Source organism: Entelurus aequoreus, linkage group LG16, assembly GCF_033978785.1.
Source record: "Entelurus aequoreus isolate RoL-2023_Sb linkage group LG16, RoL_Eaeq_v1.1, whole genome shotgun sequence".
NCBI lineage: Eukaryota > Metazoa > Chordata > Actinopteri > Syngnathiformes > Syngnathidae > Entelurus > Entelurus aequoreus.
Genome location: NC_084746.1, coordinates 656,616 through 678,020, shown reverse-complemented (window position 1 = coordinate 678,020; position 21,405 = coordinate 656,616). Strand labels below are relative to the sequence as shown.

The following is a 21,405-nucleotide window of genomic DNA, read 5'->3' as shown; positions in this document are numbered from 1 at the left end:
CCCACAGGTGAACAGGCTAATTGGGAACAGGTGGGTGCCATGATTGGCTATAAAAGCAGCTTCCATGAAATGCTCAGTCATTCACAAACAAGGACGGGGCGAGGGTCACCACTTTGTCAACAAATGCCTGAGCAGATTGTTGAAGAACAACATTTCTCAAGCAGCTATTGCAAGGAATTTAGGGATTTCACCATCTACGCTCCGTAATATCATCAAAGGGTTCAGAGAATCTGGAGAAATCACTGCACGTAAGCCATGATATTATAGACCTTGGATCCCTCAGGCGGTACTGCATCAAAAAGTGACATCAGTGTGTAAAGGATATCACCACATGGGCTCAGGAACACTTCAGAAAACCACTGTCAGTAACTACAGTTGGTCGCTACATCTGTAAGTGCAAGTTAAAACTCTACTATGCAAAGCCACAGCCATTTATCAACAACACCCAGAAACACCGCCGGCTTCGCTGGGCCTAAACTCATCTAAGATGGACTGATACAAAGTGGAAAAGTGGAAAAGTGTTCTGTGGTCTGACAAGTCCACATTTCAAATTGTTTTTGGAAACTGTGGACGTGGTGTCCTCCGGACCAAAGAGGAAAAGAACCATCCGGATTGTTCTAGGGTGAAAGTGTAAAAGGCAGCATGTGTGATGGTATGGGGGTGTATTAGTGGCCAAGACATGGGTAACTTACACATCTGTGAAGGCACCATTAATGCTGAAAGGTACATACAGCTTTTGGAGCAACATATGTTGCCATCCAAGCAACGTTACCATGGACGCCCCTGCTTATTTCAGCAAGACAATGCCAAGCCACGTGTTACATCAACGTGGCTTCATAGTAAAAGAGTGCAGGTACTAGACTGGCCTGCCTGTAGTCCAGACATAGAAAATGTGTGGCGTCTAAAATCTGAGAAGGGAGACTGTTGAACAACTTAAGCTGTACATCAAGCAAGAATGGGAAAGAATTCCACTTCAAAAATGTGTCTCCTCACTTCCCAAACCTTTACTGAGTGTTGTTAAAAGGAAAGGCCATGTAACACACTGGTAAAAATGCCTTTTTTGCAATGTGTTGCTGTCATTACATTCTAACTTCATGATTTGCAAAAAATAAAATGAAGTTTGTCAGTGTGAACATGAAATATCTTGTCTTTGCAGTCTATTCAATTGAATATAAGTTGAAAAGGATTTGTTGTATTCTCTTTTTATTTACCATTTACACAACCTGACAACTTCACTGCTTTTGTAGTTTGTACAAAAGGTAAACATGGCCACAGATGTAAAAGACTTCCTTGTGGTCTACACAACATGTGATGCTGGTTCTTTGCTCAAAATGTTGCATAGATGATGTTTTACAGTCATGAAAGTGCTCAAACATAGCGGTGTAGTGAGCTTACATTATTCTGGTGCTGGAGCCTATCTCAGCTGCATTGGGGCGGTAGGCGGGCTAAATGTTTGTGTTTGATTATTCTATTTGTATTTGGCAGAGTTGACCTGCCCGTCATAAGGTGTTGGCTGGCATCCCAGCATGAATCACACACAGGAAGTCTAAAGCCTGGTGGGAAGGAATAAAGAGGAAGGACAGAAAGGTGGCGAGTTATGATGATGAAAAAGACATGATGGGAAAGGTTAGCGGCGCCCTGTGGGGAGGGCGGGAGCCATGTGTCAATCACAAAGAAACAGCAGACTCTTGCAGAAAAAGAAACATAGAAAAAAGCATACACAGAACATCAACATAAAATACATACTGGACTTAGGGAGCTGACAGTGACACTTAAAAGGCACAAATAGCAGACAGGAAGAAGGCAGAAACACCACAATAACAAGATGGTGTCCTTCAATTAGGGATGTCCGATAATGGCTTTTTGCCGATATCCGATATGCCGATATTGTCCAACTCTTTAATTACCGATACCGATATCAACCGATATATGAAGTCGTGGAATTAACACATTATTATGCCTAATTTGGACAACCAGGTATGGTGAAGATAAGGTACTTTTTTAAAAAAAGAATCAAATAAAATAAGATAAATACATTAAAAACATTTTCTTGAATAAAAAAGAAAGTACAACAATATAAAAACAATTACATAGAAACTAGTAATGAATGAAAATGAGTAAAATGAAGTGTTAAAGGTTAGTACTATTAGTGGAGCAGCAGCACGCACAATCATGTGTGCTTACGGACTGTATCCCTTGCAGACTGTATTGATATATATTGATATATAATGTAGGAAGCAGAATATTGATAACAGAAAGAAACAACCCTTTTGTGTGAATGAGTGTAAATGGGGGAGGGAGGTTTTTTGGCTTGGTGCACTAATTGTAAGTGTATCTTGTGTTTTTTATGTGGATTTAATAAAAAACAAAAAAACAAAAAAAACAACAACAAAAAACGATACTGATAATAAAAAAAAACGATACCGATAATTTCCGATATTACATTTTAACGCATTTATCGGCCGATAATATCGGCAGACCGATATTATCGGACATCCCTACCTTCAATACATTCTTTATGTTGACAGCATAAAAATAATTGTTGAATTAAAAATGACTAGCAACGTAAACAAAAGCCACAATGGCTGCTCTCTTACACACAGCAACAAATCATTTCACATTTGAATTTACATTGTGACAAAATAATCTTTTTATGTGTGCCATCCCTTCATAACACAACACTGTAGAACAGCAACTATCTTCTAGGAGAACTTTAGATCTGCTGGAGTAATTCAGCTTTGAGGTCAATACACTAGGAAATAAAATATATATATGTATGATAAAATGACCTGAAAAACATGTTTTGGTTTTTTTCTACTAAAGAAAGTGTCCCGCTCAATAATGTGATCAACTAAATATTATTTAACAGATTCATTTCTACTGCCTTGAAAGCAGGAACAACAGCATTTGTCTCTCTCAGCTTCCTAAAATGTGTCAATAATAACAAGCATGAAATAAATGAACAGAAGGATAGTTACATATTAGTTACACATCAAGTCTCCAAGGCAGAAGCATATTCATTAGAAAGTATCCAGGAACAAACGTGTCCACATTAGAGATGTCCGACAATATCGGACTGACGATATTATCAACCGATAAATACTTTAAAATGTAATATTGGAAATTATCCGTATGCGTTTCAAATGGTAAAATGTATGCCTTTTTCAAAGGCCGCTGTGTACACGGCCGTAGGGAGAAGTACAGAGCGCCAATAAACCTTAAAGGCACTGCCTTTGCGTGCCGGCTCAGTCACAGAATATCTACGGCTTTTCACACACACAAGTGATGCAAGGCATACTTGATCAACAGCCATACAGGTCACACTGAGGGTGGACGTATAAACAAGTTTAACACTGTTACAAATATGCGCCGCACTGTGAACCCACACCAAACAAGAATGACAAACACATTCCGGGAGAACATCCGCACCGTAACACAACATAAACACAACACAACATATATCCAGAATCCCTTGCAGCACTAACTCTTCCGGGACGCTACAATATACCACCTCAACCTCCTCATGCTCTCTCAGGGAGAGCATGTCCCAAATTCCAAGCTGCTGTTTTGAGGCATGTTAAAAGAAATAATGCACTTTGTGACTTCAATAATAAATATGGCAGTGCCATGTTGGCACTTTTTGCCATTACTGGAGTTGATTTATTTTGTAAAAGCTTGTTACATTGTTTAATGCATCCATCACAACAAAATTAGGCATAATAATGTGTTCATTCCACCACTGTATATATGTTGATATCGTAATCGGTAATTAAGAGTTGGACAATATCGGAATATCGGATATCGGCAAAAAAGCCATTATCGGACACATCATTGAAATTACTGCGTCATGAGCTTGACTTGTGCCAAATAAATATGACCAAATAAGGAGAAATGATTTATTTCATAGTTTCATAGCTAGTGATGGAAAGTCACATGACAATTACTCTTCTTTAACTTCTTACTTTCTTTCCTCCTGCCTCATGTTTACCATCTCCTCTCTATGTCAGATAACACACACACACACACACACACACACACACACACACACACACACACACACACACACACACACACACACACACACACACACACACACACACACACATACACACACACAATGTAGTTGGGTATGACTCATCCTTCCTCGTTTCCCATCACGACCAATATGGGACACCATCTGCCTCACGCCTTAATGGTGGAAGCCTTCACCAATCTTACCGTCACTTTGAGATATTGCACTAGCCTCACTTTTTGTGTGTCCGTGTGTGTGTGTGTGTGTGTGTGTGTGTGTGTGTGTGTGTGTGTGTGTGTGTGTCCGTGTGTGTGTGTGTGTGTGTGTGTGTGTGTGTGTGTGTGTGTGTGTGTGTGTGTGTGTGTGTGTGTGTGTGTGTGTCCGTGTGTGTGTGTGTGTGTCCCCGTGTGTGTGTGTGTGTGTGTGTGTGTGTGTGTGTGTGTGTGTGTGTGTGTGTGTGTGTGTGTGTGTGTGTGTGTGTGTGTGTGTGTGTGTGTGTGTGTGACAGCAGGAGAGCTGTGTGAAAACACCAAATGGATGAAAATCACCTAATTGAATTGAATTAGCAAGGACTTGTTTTAAAAGTGCAACAGATCATTTTGCTTAGGCCAAGTTTCAGTTTGGACGCTAAGACTTTCCCTGCCCGAAGTGGGAAACATTTGTAGAGTATTAGGGGATTACTCTGAGGTTATACAACACCTTTATTTCATTAAATGTGGGTGTTAGTATTAGTAAAAGTGCTCCAAACAGTATGTGGACAGCATACAAGAGGCCATGATGGCAATATTAAACTTTTTTTTCATCTATATATACAGTATATATATATATATACACTAGCGTTCAAAAGTTTGGGGTCACATGTAAATGTGGTTATTTTTGCAGGAAAAGCACTGTACTTTTCAATGAAGATAACTTTAAACTAGTCTTAACTTGAAAGAAATACACTCTATACATTGCTAATGTGGTAAATGACTATTCTAGCTGCAAATGTCTGCTTTTTGGTGCAATATCTACATAGGTGTATAGAGGCCCATTTCCAGCAACTATCACTCCAGTGTTCTAATGGTACAATGTGTTTGCTCATTGGCTCAGAAGGCTAATTGATGATTAGAAAACCCTCGTGCAATCATGTTCACACATCTGAAAACACTTTAGCTCGTTACAGAAGCTACAAAACTGACCTTCCTTTGAGCAGATTGACTTTCTGGAGCATCACATTTGTGGGCTCAATTAAACGCTCAAAATGGCCAGAAAAAGAGAACTTTCATCTGAAACTCCACAGTCTATTCTTCTTCTTAGAAGTGAAGGCTCGAACACTAAATTGTTTGGGTGACCCCAAACTTTTGAACGGTACTGTATATATATATATATATATATATATATATATATATATATATATATATATATATATATATATATATATATATATATATATATATATGTATATATATATATATATATACATATATCCATCCATCCATTTTCTACCGCTTATTCCCTTCGGGGTCGCGGGGGGCGCTGGAGCCTATCTCAGCTACAATCGGGCGGAAGGCGGGGTAAACCTTGGACAAGTCGCCACCTCATCGCAGGGCCAACATAGATAGACAACATTCACACTCACATTCACACACTAGGGCCAATTTAGTGTTGCCAGTCAGCCTATCCCCAGGTGCATGTTTTTGGAGGTGGGAGGAAGCCGGAGTACCCGGAGAGAACCCACGCAGTCACGGGGAGAACATGCAAACTCCACACGGAAAGATCCAGAGGCCGGGATTGAACTCACGACTACTCAGGACCTTCGTATTGTGAGGCAGACGCACTAAACCCTCTCCCACCGTGCTGCCCTATATACATATATATATATATATATATATATATATATATATATATATATATATATATATATATATATATATATATATATATATATATATATATATATATAAAAAAGTGTGGGTGATTTGGGTTCTTCATGAATTTGTCTTAGTTGAGGAATGCTCTCCTGAAGCGTGTCCACTGCTCATGTATTGGACACGTCTGGAAGGCCCTGCAAAGAATGATGGGTTTTGTGTACAAATAAACACGTAGATCCAAGCAAGATAATAACCTCTGTGATGTCATTTTAATTAGCGGCGATTTGAGATGCAGCATATTTGAATATTACTGACTTGCCAAAACTTTGAGAACTCTCACTGGCACGTCGCTTTCTTTTCCAGCCAACTTGCTAATTAGGAAATTCTTCTTAATGGCTAGCGACTGATTAGCGAATCCTTCTGGTCACGAAAGCCCTCATGATGATGGCAATGATTCAATTCATTATGAATTCCAGCAGTCAGACTAAAGTTGTATCAGCATTAGTAACGTATCGCGGTGTTAATGAATTAAAAGGTACTATACTGCCTTTGAAAAATACCGGTTCTTTTTTTTTTAATGGACATGATGACAGGCCGTGGTGAGCAGTTAACACACAGCGGAATCAGTGTGGCATCAAATCAGTGTGGCATCAAATCAGTGTGGCATCAAATCAGTGTGGCATCAAATCAGTGTGGCATCAAATCAGTGTGGCATCAAATCAGTGTGGCATCAAATCAGTGTGGCATCAAATCGTCTCGTAGCCGAGAGACCTTGCACAACCCTCCACCAGCAGAGCCCAGCTCTAAAACAAGGATCCCAGTGTCCCGTGCGATTACTTCGGGGTAGGTGAGGCGACACCTGGTAGATTGTTTCCAAAGGAGGAGCTGTGATATCAGCTCCGTCTTGGCACGGAAGCTTTGACCAGCAAACTGTGTGCGACGTTGGCTCAGACGGGGGCTTGCTCAAGGTAAGTTGCCGTATATTTGGTCCAAGGTGGGATGGGACTGCCACGACAAGCCTTGAACCCTTCGAAGCAGGTTGGTATAGCAACCGTCAAGGGGTTTGTGAAGGCACGCATTGAGGGTCCAAGTCTCGGAGCCGTACATGAGGTTGGGTTCGATGGTAGACTTGAAGAGGTCTAGCTTGAGTGAATTGGGCAGGTTGGAGTGCCATATGCTGTCCATTTTATTACAGCCTTTCCAGGCTTGGACTTTCCTGGTACGGAAGTCATTACCGGAATCCATGATCCAGGAACCGAGGTACCTAAAATCGTCAACTTGCTTAAGTGGGGCTCCAGATCTGGAGGACAGTTGTGCAGCAGTTTCGGTTGAGACAAATTCTGTCTTCAAGGTGTGGAGACAGAAGATCTTTCAGCCCCTGATTCCAAGATGGCGTCACACGTGTGTGCAGCAGCTTTTGGCTCTCTGGTACTTTGTTTAGTTTTGTGGTTTTTTGTGTGTCTTGTGGCATGTACGTTGGAGACTTGCCGGGCTAATAACATTTACAGCCGACAAGAGCTCATTAACGGTGGACCACGGTTCAGTGGAGACGTCACCCAGCATTTCCATTGGAGTAATAATATTCCAGAGGAAATAGCGGGACCACCGAGCTCTCCCTGGATTGTTGTCGGCCTTGGCAAACAGCGGAGGCGACGGAGGGAGAGAAGGCAGAAGCGAGATTCTCTAGGCTACGGAAACAACCGTACAAGCTCATTACGGCAGTATATACTATATCCCCCTGATGCTAACGTTAGCACAGCGTAAACAAAGATATAAAGGCTCAGGTTATTGCGGGAGATCTTAATTTAGGCATGTCTGAAGACTGTCTTCCCTGAAGTCACTCAACATTTGAAATGTGCTACAAGAGGGAAAAACTCCCTGGAACATGTTGACACAAATAGCAGGCATCCATACAGAGCAGCTCCCTTTCCACACCGAAGACCTTCAGATCACTTTTCACTGCTCCTCATACCAGCCTACACTCTCCTTACGAGGAGGACAACGCCCGAAATCAACACTGTACCAACTTGTCCGCAGGGGGCTCTTGCACAACTACACGACTACTTTAAACGCACAAACTGGGACATTTTCACACGGCCAGACATGGAAGACCACACCCAGACTCTTATGTGCTACATCCCAACCTGTGTTGTTGGAGTGTGTGTGGACAACTTCAAGCATGTCAAAGTTTTTCCAAATCAGAAAGTTTGGCTTAATAAAAATGTAGAGACTTTAGTCAAAGCCAGAGATGCCACATACAGGTCAGGGGATGGAGCCAACTACCACTCAGCCAGAGCTGACCTGAAAAGGGCCATCAATGAGGCTAAACAACATTTCATAGACAACGATCCAAAGCGGGACTGGCGGGAAATTAGACACATCACCAAGTACAAGAGCAGCAACTCTACTCTAGATGCCTCTCTAGCTGAGGAGCTTTTTTGCAAGATTTTAAGTTAAGAGACCACCAGTGATGTCCCCACTCCCTGATAGTCAACCATTTACAGTTCAGGAGTGCGATGTTAGGCGTGTGCTTCGCTCAGTGGACCCAAAGAAGGTTGCTGAGTACCAGGCATGTGCCAATCAGCTCTGCACGGTCATCACCAACATGTTTTACTTTTCTCTCACCACAGCCATCATCCCCTCCTGTCTGAAGATCTCCAACATCATCCCGGTCCTAAGAAAGCCTTCCCCCAGCACTTGAAATGACTATAGACCCGTGGTATTGACCCCTATTATGAATCGCTTTGAGAAGTTGGTATCAAACCACATCAAAGTCAGCCTCCCACCAACATTAGACCCGTTGCAGTTTGCATACAGTTCCAACAGGTCAACGGAGGACGCAATCATCATCATCACTCTGAACACAGCCCTAAACCACCTGGAGCACTGCGGGCTGTTTGTGGATTACAGTTCTGTATTAACACCATCATCCTGTGTAATCTTGGCCTCTCTCCCCAAATCTGCTCACGGATCATGGATTTTCTCACCAACCGACCCCGGTCAGTAAAGCTTGGCCTCCACAAGTCCTCCAGTCTCACCTTCAGCACCGGCTCCCCACAAAGCTGTGTGTTGAGTCCTCTACTCTACTCTTTGTACACCTATGACTGGACCTCGTCCCTCCCCAGTAACACCATTATAAGGTTTGCTGATGACACCACCCTAGTTGGGTTGCCTGAGTCAGCGTACAGAGCTCAGGTCCACAGGCTGGTGGATTGGAGTAACGGAAGCAACCTGACACTCAACACTAATAAAACCAAACAACTCTTAATGGACTTCAGGAAGCATGGAGCTGGCCCTTGTCCATTAACGGTGTCTGTGTGAAAAGGGTAAACACTCACGTTCCTGGGAACCCTCATCTGGACAGACCACACCACAACTGCTGTGAAAAAGGCCCGGCTGTTGTGGTGTTGCCTGAGGATTTTCAGTTGGTCCTTTTCTAGCACTCCACTATCGGGAGCGTTCTCATGTGTTGTTGTGATGTTTGGTTTACTGGGAGCTTAGCAGCTGACATTAAAGAGAGTCATAAACACAACAAACAAAATAACCCGTTGTCAACTGACTTTTCTAAAGGAAGTTGCAAATTGTAGACTTCTGTCCAAATCCACAAACATATCAAAAGACCGTAACCATCCTGATAACTCACAGTTGGAACTTTTGCCCTCAGGTGTCTCAAAACAAGAACAAGCGATTCCCAAACAGATTTTTCCAGAAGCGGTGATTGTCATAAACAGTCACGAGAAAGCCCGCTAATCTGCACTTTTTTTATCGGTTATTTATCTTAATTCATCACTGCAACTCTTTATAACGATTTATATCTGTTATTTGTGTCTGATTGCGTGAATGACATGTCAATGCTGATTGTTGTTTTTAGAACTAAGCGTTTTACTGGAGCAGCGCCCCAATTGTGTTGTATTTTTACAACAGCTGCAAGCAAAGCTAGCGACTAGCGTCCATCCACAGAGTTTTAGATACTTCTTAAATCACTAATCCTCACAAATAAAATACCTTTCTTTAGGTTTAATCACTGCAGGACGAGGAATAGCAAAACATGCTTCACTACACACCGCAGCTCACCAGCGTCACAAAGTAAACAAACACCATTAGTGGATCTACACCTGATATCCACTGTAATGATACCAAGTACAAGTTATATCAAGTTGATACTACAATGATTACATCTATATTTTTTATGATCACACAATCTTTTTTCCTTTTTAAAAAATGTATATTATGTTTATTAACTCAGGATATGTCCCTGGACACATGAGGACTTTGAATATGACCAATGTACGATCCTGTAACTACTTGGTATCGGATTGATGAAGTATCAAAGAAGAGAAGAATAAGTGATTATTACATTTGAACAGAAGTGTAGATAGAACTTGTTAAAAGAGAAAATAAGCAGATATTAACAGTAAATGAACAAGTAGATTAATAATCAATTTTTAAAGCTTGTCCTTAATAATGTGTAGAAAATAATAGGTGTATAAATGACACAATATGTTACTGCTAATTAGGAGTCTTTGCTTGTTTACTTACTACTAAAAGACAAGTTGTCTAGTATGTTCACTATTTTATTTAAGGACTAAATTACAATAATAAACATATGTTTCATGTACCCTAAGATTTTTTGTTAAAATAAAGCCAATAATGACATTTTTTTTGTGGTCCCCCTTTTTTAGAAACGTACTGAAAAGTATCGAAATACATTTTGGTACCGGTACTAAATGTTGGTATCGGGACAACTGTAGTCTGTGCAGGGAAAAACAAATACAAGTAAGAACTTGCTTGGACAGTTTTTCTAACAAATGACATGACTTGATTCAAAAATGACACATAAATGTTGTCGGCTTGTTTGAGTGTGTCTGTTACTTTTGTATTTTGCTATATTTACTGGATTACATTTCACAAAAAGCTTCCCCTGTAGAACATACTCAAATATTCCAAACCAAAATGTTGTCTGCTAGATGAAAACATTCAGTTTTTATGGTTTAAAAGTCTTTTTAAAGTCGTGTTTTGGGCAGATTGTAACTGAAGGACAATTTCTGCACCTCTGCTCCACAAAGTGTTGCTAAACATCTACCTTGTTAACATTCATAACACAAACATATTTGTCATATTTATAATTGCTTTTACTGTTAAACATTGATAACAATTATGTTCATATATGATGGGCTGTGTAAAAAAAGGCAATATATGGAATTGTACATGAAATAAATGAAATATTTGGATCCTACCGATTAAGTCTCATTTGGAAGCATTTTCTTGTGTTGGTCTCAGCGGTGATCAACACACACGACCTGCAGGACCTCACCTGTGCTGGGCTAAGTGCTTTTGTTTGCTTGAAAGATATGAAACAATTCTGCCAGGAAAACACATTTGCTCCTCAGGGGCCTGACTACTGTGTGGAAATGCAGCATACAGTAAATAGCAGGAATAAATACTGTATGCAGGCCCTGTGATGAGGTGGCGACTTGTCCAGGGTGTGCCCCGCCTTCCGCCCGATTGTAGCTGAGATAGGCTCCAGCGAAACCCCCTGCTACCCCAAAAGGGACAAGCGGTAGAAAATGGATGGATGGATGGATACTGTATGCATCCACTGCACACTGCATGAGACCTGATGGATGTAAGCCAACATGTCTTCTTGCTGAAGGACATCTCAGGAGACACTAAATTGCATGACAGCATGCATATTATATATAATACATTCTGCATTTTATTGTTATTATATATAATACATATGTTATTGTTGTTCAGGGCCTTTATTGCTCCATCAGCACCTGCACTCAATTATGTACGACAATCATAATGTACTGAACAGCCTCGTCGTGTTATGACGTAATGGCAAAAAATCCTTGTGGGCCAAGGGAAAAAAAACCTCATAGCCATAGCACACATAAACATGTGTGCAAGAGGGACATTTGCATCATGCATCATGCATAGACAAGCAACCAAAGAAAAACATCATTTCAACACCCACACACACTGTGGTGGCCTCTGCGGTGTTCCACACCATGGTCTGCTGGGGTGGGGGGGAGCATGGCCAGCGACAGGAGCAGACCCAACAAAGCAACCAAGAGAGCCGACTCCACCCTCGGCCGCCCACCAACTCTCTGCCAGTGTCCAGTCCGCATGGATGAGCTAGGCTACGTCCAAGGAGACTGAGGTGTCCGATACAAGCTCATTTATATGAAGTACAACTTACTTTACTATACATTATTATTTATTTTTGTTTTTAGAATTGTTGTTATGCATGGAGTAAATTGTGTACAAAGTGAGAACAGGAAGTGAATAAACGCTATGAAATGGAAAAGGGGTAGACTTATATAAGTTCTGCTTCTTCCTACTTCTTTTCCCCCCCGGACATATTGAAAAGAGACGCTGAAAATGGTGATGCATCATGTTGTGATTGTATGCATGTTTGAAGTCAACTTCAGCCATAAACTACCACAAACCATATTGTAGAAAACATGTAGCAATGTGAGTGGGCTTCCTTACTTTCATTAGGAACTGGAAGTGCAAAATAGACTGAGAGAAGTATCAATAACAATCTCATTTTTGTGAATAATAGCAGACACCAAGAGAGGACTGTGTAACACACTGAAGGTTTCTCTTTCACTTTCAATGTTAGCTGCACAATTATATTTAAAAACAACACACTATCACTCTAAAAATAAATGAAGGGCTATGAAGCAGAAACAAATGAAGTTGAAGTGCCTTAAGCCCTTTGAGACACTTGTGATTTAGGGCTATATAAATAAACATTGATTGATTGATTGATTGATTAATGATGTGCCCCCAATAGGATGTGCTGACATGAAGAGAATACTTCCTATGTTGGAGCTGAAAGATGATTGACAAGAAACCAAGCAGATGATTGACATTCCTCACTAATCCAATAAAAGTGATGCATGCTTGACAATATTCAAGAGCGGGAGTGTACAAAACATTTAATCTTCATACGTCACAATGTTGCCTCTCACTCCCTGAATTAATATTGATTACCTTCAGCTTTCATCCAAATAAGCCAACCTGATATCACTGAGAGTGGACTAAACTGTCTGCATGTTTGTGCATCAAGTACAAAGTACAAAAGCAGTGAAGTTGTCATGTTGTGTAAATGCTAACTAAAAAGAGAATACAACAAATCCTTTTCAACTTATATTCAATTGAATAGACTGCAAAGACAAGATATTTCATGTTCACACTGAGAAACTTTCTTATTTTTTGCAAATAAGCATGAACTTTGAATTTAATGGCAGCAACACATTGCAAAAAAGGCATTTTTACCAGTGTGTTACATGGCCTTTCCTTTTAACAACACTCAGTAAAGGTTTGGGAAGTGAGGAGACACATTTTTGAAGTGGAATTCTTTCCCATTCTTGCTTGATGTACAGCTTAAGTTGTTCAACAGTCTCCCTTCTGGCTACAGACAGGCCAGTCTAGTACCCGCACTCTTTTACTATGAAGCCACGCTGTTGTAACACCTGGCTTGGCATTGTCTTGCTGAAATAAGCAGGGGCGTCCATGGTAACGTTGCTTGGATGGCAACATATGTTGCTCCAAAAGCTGTATGTACCTTTCAGCATTAATGGTGCCTTCAGGATTAATAGTTGCATATTTTGCCATTTTAGTTTAGTTTTGTTATATTTATGTACTGGACTAGCTAGAATTCCAAGGTGAAATGCAGAAGTGTGAGCCAACAAAGCAACAATCCAAGCAAACAGCAAACACACACATGAACTCCTCCCTGGTTGCTGATGTTTGACCAATGAAACTCAATCAAAAAGAGCCACAAACTCAATCAAAAAGAGCCACAAAGTCACCGTTGAATGATTTGTTGATGTTGTCATATCTGGTTAAATAAAGGTTCTATGATGTTGTCATTGAAACATTGTCAGCCTACGATGAGTGCATCCTAAAAGTGGTCAGACCAAATCAATAATCACAGAAAAATCGGAGTAAGTTCAGTCTTTGTCCACCAGCTCAGATGGTTCAGATGGATGGTTGACAAGCCCACAATAAAGAATAATAAATAATAAATGGTGGAAGTAACAATCAAACACACCAGAGCCTTTTTGCCTCCTCAACAACTTTCCTGGCCAGATAAGAAAGATGCTCCCGGACAACGTGTGTGTCTTTGTACCTGTGTGTGTGTGCGTGTGTGTGTTTGTACCTGTGTGTGCGGGTGTGTGTGTTTGTACCTGTGTGTGCGTGTGTGTGAATTAGAATGTGTGTGTGTGTGTGTGTGTGTGTGCACGCGCGTGTGTGTGTGTTTGTACCTGTGTGTGTGTGTGTGTGTGTGTGTGTGAATTAGAATGTGTGTGTGTGTGTGTGTGTGTGTTGCACACAGAGAAAGAGAACATCAGCGTATGGAGAGCAGACAGAATAGGGCAAGCGGAACCAAAAGGTGTGTTCCACAAGGGGGAGTGATTAAGGTGCAGCACAAGTACCAGGGAGAGAACAGATATAGAACAGAACACATCTTCACTCACAGTTAAAAAAATGTATCACGATATTAAAAAACAGTAATAATAATAACGGTACTTTTGTATTTATTTATTATTTGCAATAAATTATAATAGATCATTTTAGTATTAAGAATACATTGATCTAAACGATTAATAATAAATAGCATTATTTGTTCCAAATCTATTAATTTGTATTTTTGGTGTATATTTATGTGTATCTATTTATGTGTACATTATTGATTCATTACTAAACTGCTGTATGAATAATTCTGATCAATTAAATAATGGTACATTTCAAAGATGTATTTTTTAAATGATCACTTATTCAAATGTGAATTAAAAAAAATTAATACAGTTGACTAAGAACATTTGGAAATGATATTTACATATATGGGTTATAAAACGAATAAAATACATCATCACGATTAACAGCAGTTTGTTCATAGTTAATTAAAAATGAATTGTGATTAATGTAAATATAATATTTTGTCATTAATAAGTGTACCCTAGACAGATCATTTTCCAGCTGGACAATTAGTTTGCTTTGATGAAAATGTGTTTGTTTTCTTAAACATAATGCTTTTTTAAACAGCTCAACACAAAAAGGACACACTTTTAATGACAATGTCTGTCACACCAGATCATGACTTATTTGGAGCTTGTTGGCGTTTCCTGTGTTTGGGGTTTTAGTTCCTGCTGCACATCTTGTGTTGCTGCACATCTTGTGTTGCTGCACATCTTGTGTTGCTGCACATCTTGTGTTGCTGCACATCTTGTGTTGCTGCACATCTTGTGTTGCTGCACATCTTGTGTTGCTGCACATCTTGTGTTGCTGCACATCTTGTGTTGCTGCACATCTTGTGTTGCTGCACATCTTGTGTTGCTGCACATCTTGTGTTGCTGCACATCTTGTGTTGCTGCGCTTCATCAATCTGCTTTTGTTGACTTTGTAGCCTTTCCCGTTTATTTCTCTTTTTGCATAGTCAGCCCTGTGCTTAAATAGCACGACCCAGCTGCCCTCTTCTTTTGTTTCTTCTGTTATTAAATACCTGCAAGCTGCCTCCTTCACTCCCTGCATTTTGGAAATGACAATTATTGCCATCGTGCCACCTACGCGTCACAGGAAGTCCCAGCCAAGACAGACAAGTATTCCTGCAGAACCTGCCAAGGAACACACTGAGGAGGAGTTTGACACGATGATTTGGGAGGAAATGGAGGTACTCCCCACAAGTACTCAACACAATCATATGGGGGCCAGATGGCGGTCTGATCCTAATAGATACTTGATGGCCAACCCTCCGCGTTGTCCATGAAGGCGGAAGTTGGCACCGTCATGACGCGCAGCCCTCCTCTCAGACAATGGTGGCCCTCCTCTCAGACAATGGTGGCCCTCCTCTCAGACAATGGTGGCCCTCCTCTCAGACAATGGTGGCCCTCCTCTCAGACAATGGTGGCCCTCCTCTCAGACAATGGTCGCCCTCCTCTCAGACAATGGTCGCCCTCCTCTCAGACAATGGTCGCCCTCCTCTCAGACAATGGTGGCCCTCCTCTCAGAGAATGGTGAGTATGGCAACCCGAACGTCAACCTGGTGGAACTACTCATGTCCTGGCTTTGGAGCCAGTGCAGTCCAGCCGAACCGGCAGTGTTGCCACACCCGCACAAGGTGACGCATTCATAACTGACTCTCTTTCTCTGGCTAAGGCAGCTGACCCTCACCAGTTACCAGCCCACTCCCTCAGGCTGATGATGTGGACATTTTTCTCCTGCTAGGACATCCAGTCAGTCTCCGTCTTCCAAGACTCAAACTCCCGCACTCCCTATTCCTGTTGCAGCATCCCAACTTCCCTAAGCCCTGGGCTTTTTCTCACGCTGAGGCTGTGGGTCAACAGCTTCTCCCTCTGACCCGAGACAGCGTATTGGATCTCTTCCTGGGGGGGGCCTCTGCCCGCCTTTTCACCAGTGGGGGCGCCACCAGCTGTTCCTCCTGTCAGCTCTTCGTCCAGCGAGGCTGCCACCCCCTGCAAGGAAGTCGCTGCAAGTCTAGTCTCCAGTGGGTCCGCCCCTGTTTCCAGTCTCACCTCTAGTGGCTCCAACGGCATTTCCAGTCTTGCTTCTAGTGGGTCCGACGCCACCTTCAGCTTTGTCTCCAGCTGGACTCCCAGCACAGCAACCAGCTGGATCCGGGCGTGGAGCTTCACGGCTGCTGGTGCGCTGTTCCTACTCGCGTCCGCTTACTTGTCGGCCATGAGTCTAGTTGTTTCAAGCAGCGTTCCACTCTCTACCACCCTCTGACGCTTCCCCGCTGGGTGCGGGGACAAATGGCAAGGGGAGTCCTCCCTTGGCCCACCTGTGAATTTCGAATTTGTCTGTTTTTTCAAGAACATCTGGTATCCTGGGTGTTGGGGAAGCATTATGTCATGATCTCTCACATCAGATCATGTCTTATTTTGAGTTTGTTGACATTTTCTCATGTTTGGGGTTTTATTTTTTTTGTCTAGCGCTCCTATTTTGGTGGCACTTCCTGTTAGTGTGTGTGTTCACCTGAAGCACCTTCACGCCTGCCTTGTAGCGCTTATTCCCCTCACCTGCTTTCTGTTCAAATTCAAGACTATTTAAGCTGTATGGCTGCTATGTTTTGTGTTGGGACTTTGTTGCTCATCTATGTGGATGCTTCTTCTGCTGCACGCCCAGTGCGTGAGTTTGGGTGTGCTCCAGCATTCCGTTACTATTTTCTTATAGCCTGTCCAGTTTTATTTTTCGTTTTTGTACAGGCTTCCCTGTGATTCCAGAGGACTTCCCAGCTGCTCTTGCTTTTTTTTGTTTGTTTATTAAATACCTTTTTAAATTTTTTTTAAAATATCACAGACACGCTGACACACAAGGTCACTACCCCAGCAGATGGTTGACTTGCAGCATTGTGGAATACATTGCAGTGCACCAAGCTGCCACCATACACGCAGGGACTAGACTCAGCAGGCCCCAACCAAGACGGCATCCGGAAGGGGTGGGACCCAGGGGCCCCAGACACGCAGCTCAGCTGCAGTACCCTTAGGCGCCTACCCCTGCCGGACAAGCAGGCCCAGAGAGTGCCCCCAAAAATATATATACACATACAAACACATGCATACATACACTTACACATATACATACCTACATCCATCCATACACATGCACACACGCGCACACACACACACACACACACACACACACACACACACACACACACACACACACACACACACACACACACACACACACACACACATTTATAAACCAACAAATCCATACACAAGCTGGTGGACACACACACACACACACACACACACACACACACACACTCACACACACACACATACACACACACACACACACACACATATATATATATATATATATATATATATATATATATATATATATATATATATATATATATATATATATATATATATAAACCAACAAATCCATAAACAGGCCGGTAGGGCAGCGATCAAGCCCCGGCACCCACTGTCCACCAAGAACCAGCCGATCACCTCAACCCACCCCACAGGCCCGGACCAACACCCGACAAGTCAACCCACACAACAATAAACGAGAAGGAAGCCGGCAAGTTCGCCAGCCCCGACAACCACCACGTGCATGTGCTGCCACAAGTCACAACATGGGCCACACCAAGCACCGGACCCAGCAGCCACGGGCGCCCACACCATAAACAAACGGCAATAGAAACCGTGGCTGCAATATATATAAATAATAATATTAATACAAATTAAACAATGAGATCAAGTTTGAAAAGAAGTATCAACATAGGACATCTGAAATGCCTAGCTTATAAATGAAATGTAGTATTATTATCATTACCTGGTTGATGATGTAGATGGCGTAGTCGATCTTCTGCCGTCTCAGGATAGGGTGAAGGTAGTGTAGCCAGTACTTCAGGTGGTTTTCACGATGACGGAACGGAATGATGATGGCCACCTTGAAGCACGGACACACAAATTCAGTAGCATAATACACATTTACAATATATACACAGTGTGCAGTTTTAAGATTAAGATTAAGAGTAAAGTACCAATGATTGTCACACACACACTAGATGTGGTGAAATTTGTCCTCTGCATTTGACCCATCCCCTTGGGGAGCAGTGGGCAGCAGCGGCGCCACGCCCAGGAATCATTTTGGTGATTTAACCCCCAACTCCAACCCTTGATGCTGAGTGCCAAGCAGGGAGGTAATGGGTCCCATTTTTATAGTCTTTGGTATGACTCGGCTGGGATTTGAACTCCAACCTACCTAGCATATTTCATTGTTCTTTCTTGACATCCTCTAGAACAGTGGTCCCCAACCGTCCGCGGACCGATTGGTACCGGGCCGCACAAAAAATTTAAAAAGAAAAAAAAAAATATATATATATATATATATATATATTTTTTTTTTTTAAATTATTAAATCAACATAAAAAACAGAATATATACATTATATATCAATATAGATCAATACAGTCTTCAGGGATACTGTCCGTAAGCACACATGATTGTATTTCAAGATAAAAAATTAAAAAAATACCCCCCCCCTATATATATATATATATATATATATATATATATATATATATATATATATATATATATATATATATACATATATATATATATATATACATATATATATATATATATATATATATATATATATATATATATATATATATATATATATATATATATATATATATATATATATATATATATATATATGTGTGTGTGTGAAAAAAAAATCACAAGACTACTTCATCTCTACAGGCCTGTTTCATGAGGGGTTCCCTCAATCACCTCCTGATTGAGGCTACGGCGGAAACACTTCCTGCTTACCACTAAATTGACACTTGTGATTGGATACTCACTTTGGAATGACAAGTGAGTATCCAATCACAGTCTCGTTAACATCAGGCTACTTGGATAGGTTACTGTCAACAACTCGTTATCTGATTGGCTATCGCAACTGTCTATCAACTGTATTGTAGATGCTGAAGCCCTCTGGCAGATTTAGTACAGCATGGCAACATAAGTTAGCTGAATTCTGATTGGATAACAACTCTATATTCTAAAAACAACAGCAGTGGAAGGAGCATAATATGACATGAAGACAATATGAATACTTTTACATATTAAGGGAAAGTCAATTAGAAAATAATTGTATCTTTAATTATGATGATGATTTGTGGTTATGTTAGGCCAGCAGAGAAGGTCTTGCTGGCCCTGACGCCACACCACTGCGTTTTTATACCCTTTACAAGAAATACATTGACGGCAACCTCCGTAGACTCTTATTTTGTTAGCGCAGGCAGGATGGAGCAGCACTTTTATTGTGAAGACAGTGTTTGCTAACAAAAACAAGATGCTCTCACGTTGAAGGTGACATTCAGGCGTCCTGTGATTGGATACTCATCAGGACCGTTAGTGGATGAATTTGAGAACACATACAGTTGATAGACAGTTGAGATAGCCAATCAGATCACAAGTTGTTGACAGTAGCCTATCTAGGTAGCCTGATGTTAACGAGACTGTGATTGGATACTCACTTGTCATTCCAAAGTGAGTATCCAATCACAAGTTTCAATTTAGTAGTAAGCAGGAAGTGTTGCACCATAGCCAGACCGGGATAGTAGAGAAGGTTGATGAGGTGTCAGATATATATTTGCAAGGCCATTTTCAAGAAGGATATTTATAACATCTTGTGAGACCATGTCAGCCAACCCCGGAAGCTAGCTCAGCTGTTCTGGCGATGAAATGCTCGCCATTTCCACTCGAATAAGCCGACTACGTGCGGTACCACTGGCTTATGCGGCGTCTAATGGGTCCTACTAATTGTGAGTTCAAGTATTTTATTTTTTCTTTTCTTTTCTTACTGTGCAAATACGACTGCACCATGCATGTACTCCTGTTGTCGTTTATTTAAACATATCCAATGAATAGTGTGTATATAATGTAAATATGTGTGTAAAAAGCAGCAAACCCACCTTCCATCGAGGCCGGCAGTCAGGGGGCGTGTAGTGGCCCCCCTCCGTCACGTTGGGGTTTTCTCTCTGCACTCGCTCCATGGTCATCTGGGAGCTGAACTCAATCAGCAAGCGTCCCACTGACAGGAAGGAGAGAGGGAGGAAGTCAGACAAATAAGGGCAGGGTGAGAAATCCAAGGTGGGACCACTCCATGTTGTCCAGTGTTTGCAGCCTCAAAGTAACATAAATAACATAAACATGTGTGGTAAGTTGCTGGGAACATACATCTCCCAGGACCTGACATGGACCGCCAGCAGAGACTTCCACTTCTTTGGAGTGCTGCAGTGGAGCTAACTTGAGGAGAAACTGAGGGTATGTTTTTATGGGGCCCCCACTGCGTAAATGTCTGGTTTCTATTGGTTTTTATGGGGCCACCATAGAGTCACTGCGTAAATGTCTGGTTTCTATTGGTTTTTATGGGGCCACCATAGAGTCACTGCGTAAATGTCTGGTTTCTATTGGTTTTTATGGGGCCACCTCTGCGTAAATGTCTGGTTTCTATTGGTTTTTATGGGGCCACCTCTGCGTAAATGTCTGGTTTCTATTGGTTTTTATGGGGCCACCACTGCGTAAATGTCTGGTTTCTATTGGTTTTTATGGGGCCACCTCTGCGTAAATGTCTGGTTTCTATTGGTTTTTATGGGGCCCCCACTGCGTAAATGTCTGGTTTCTATTGGTTTTTATGGGGCCACCATAGAGTCACTGCGTAAATGTCTGGTTTCTATTGGTTTTTATGGGGCCACCATAGAGTCACTGCGTAAATGTCTGGTTTCTATTGGTTTTTATGGGGCCACCTCTGCGTAAATGTCTGGTTTCTATTGGTTTTTATGGGGCCACCACTGCGTAAATGTCTGGTTTCTATTGGTTTTTATGGGGCCACCATAGAGACACTGCGTAAATGTCTGGTTTCTACTGGTTTTTATGGGGCCACCATAGAGTCACTGCGTAAATGTCTGGTTTCTATTGGTTTTTATGAGGCCACCATAGAGTCACTGTGTAAATGTCTGGT

General features: G+C 41.6%; 1 protein-coding gene across 3 annotated transcripts in view; it reads right to left on the bottom strand.

The window, feature by feature from the left end:
• The window catches only part of b4galt2 (UDP-Gal:betaGlcNAc beta 1,4- galactosyltransferase, polypeptide 2), a 125,056-nt gene that overhangs the window by 31,224 nt on the left and 72,427 nt on the right, over positions 1 to 21,405 (bottom strand). For all 3 annotated transcript variants that reach the window (XM_062023695.1, XM_062023698.1, XM_062023697.1), the window contains exons 3-4: positions 20,357 to 20,475; positions 18,199 to 18,315 (exon numbers count right to left, since the gene is read on the bottom strand). In XM_062023695.1, the coding sequence (XP_061879679.1) occupies positions 18,199 to 18,315; positions 20,357 to 20,475 (236 nt within the window). The remainder of the gene's footprint in view (positions 1 to 18,198; positions 18,316 to 20,356; positions 20,476 to 21,405) is intronic.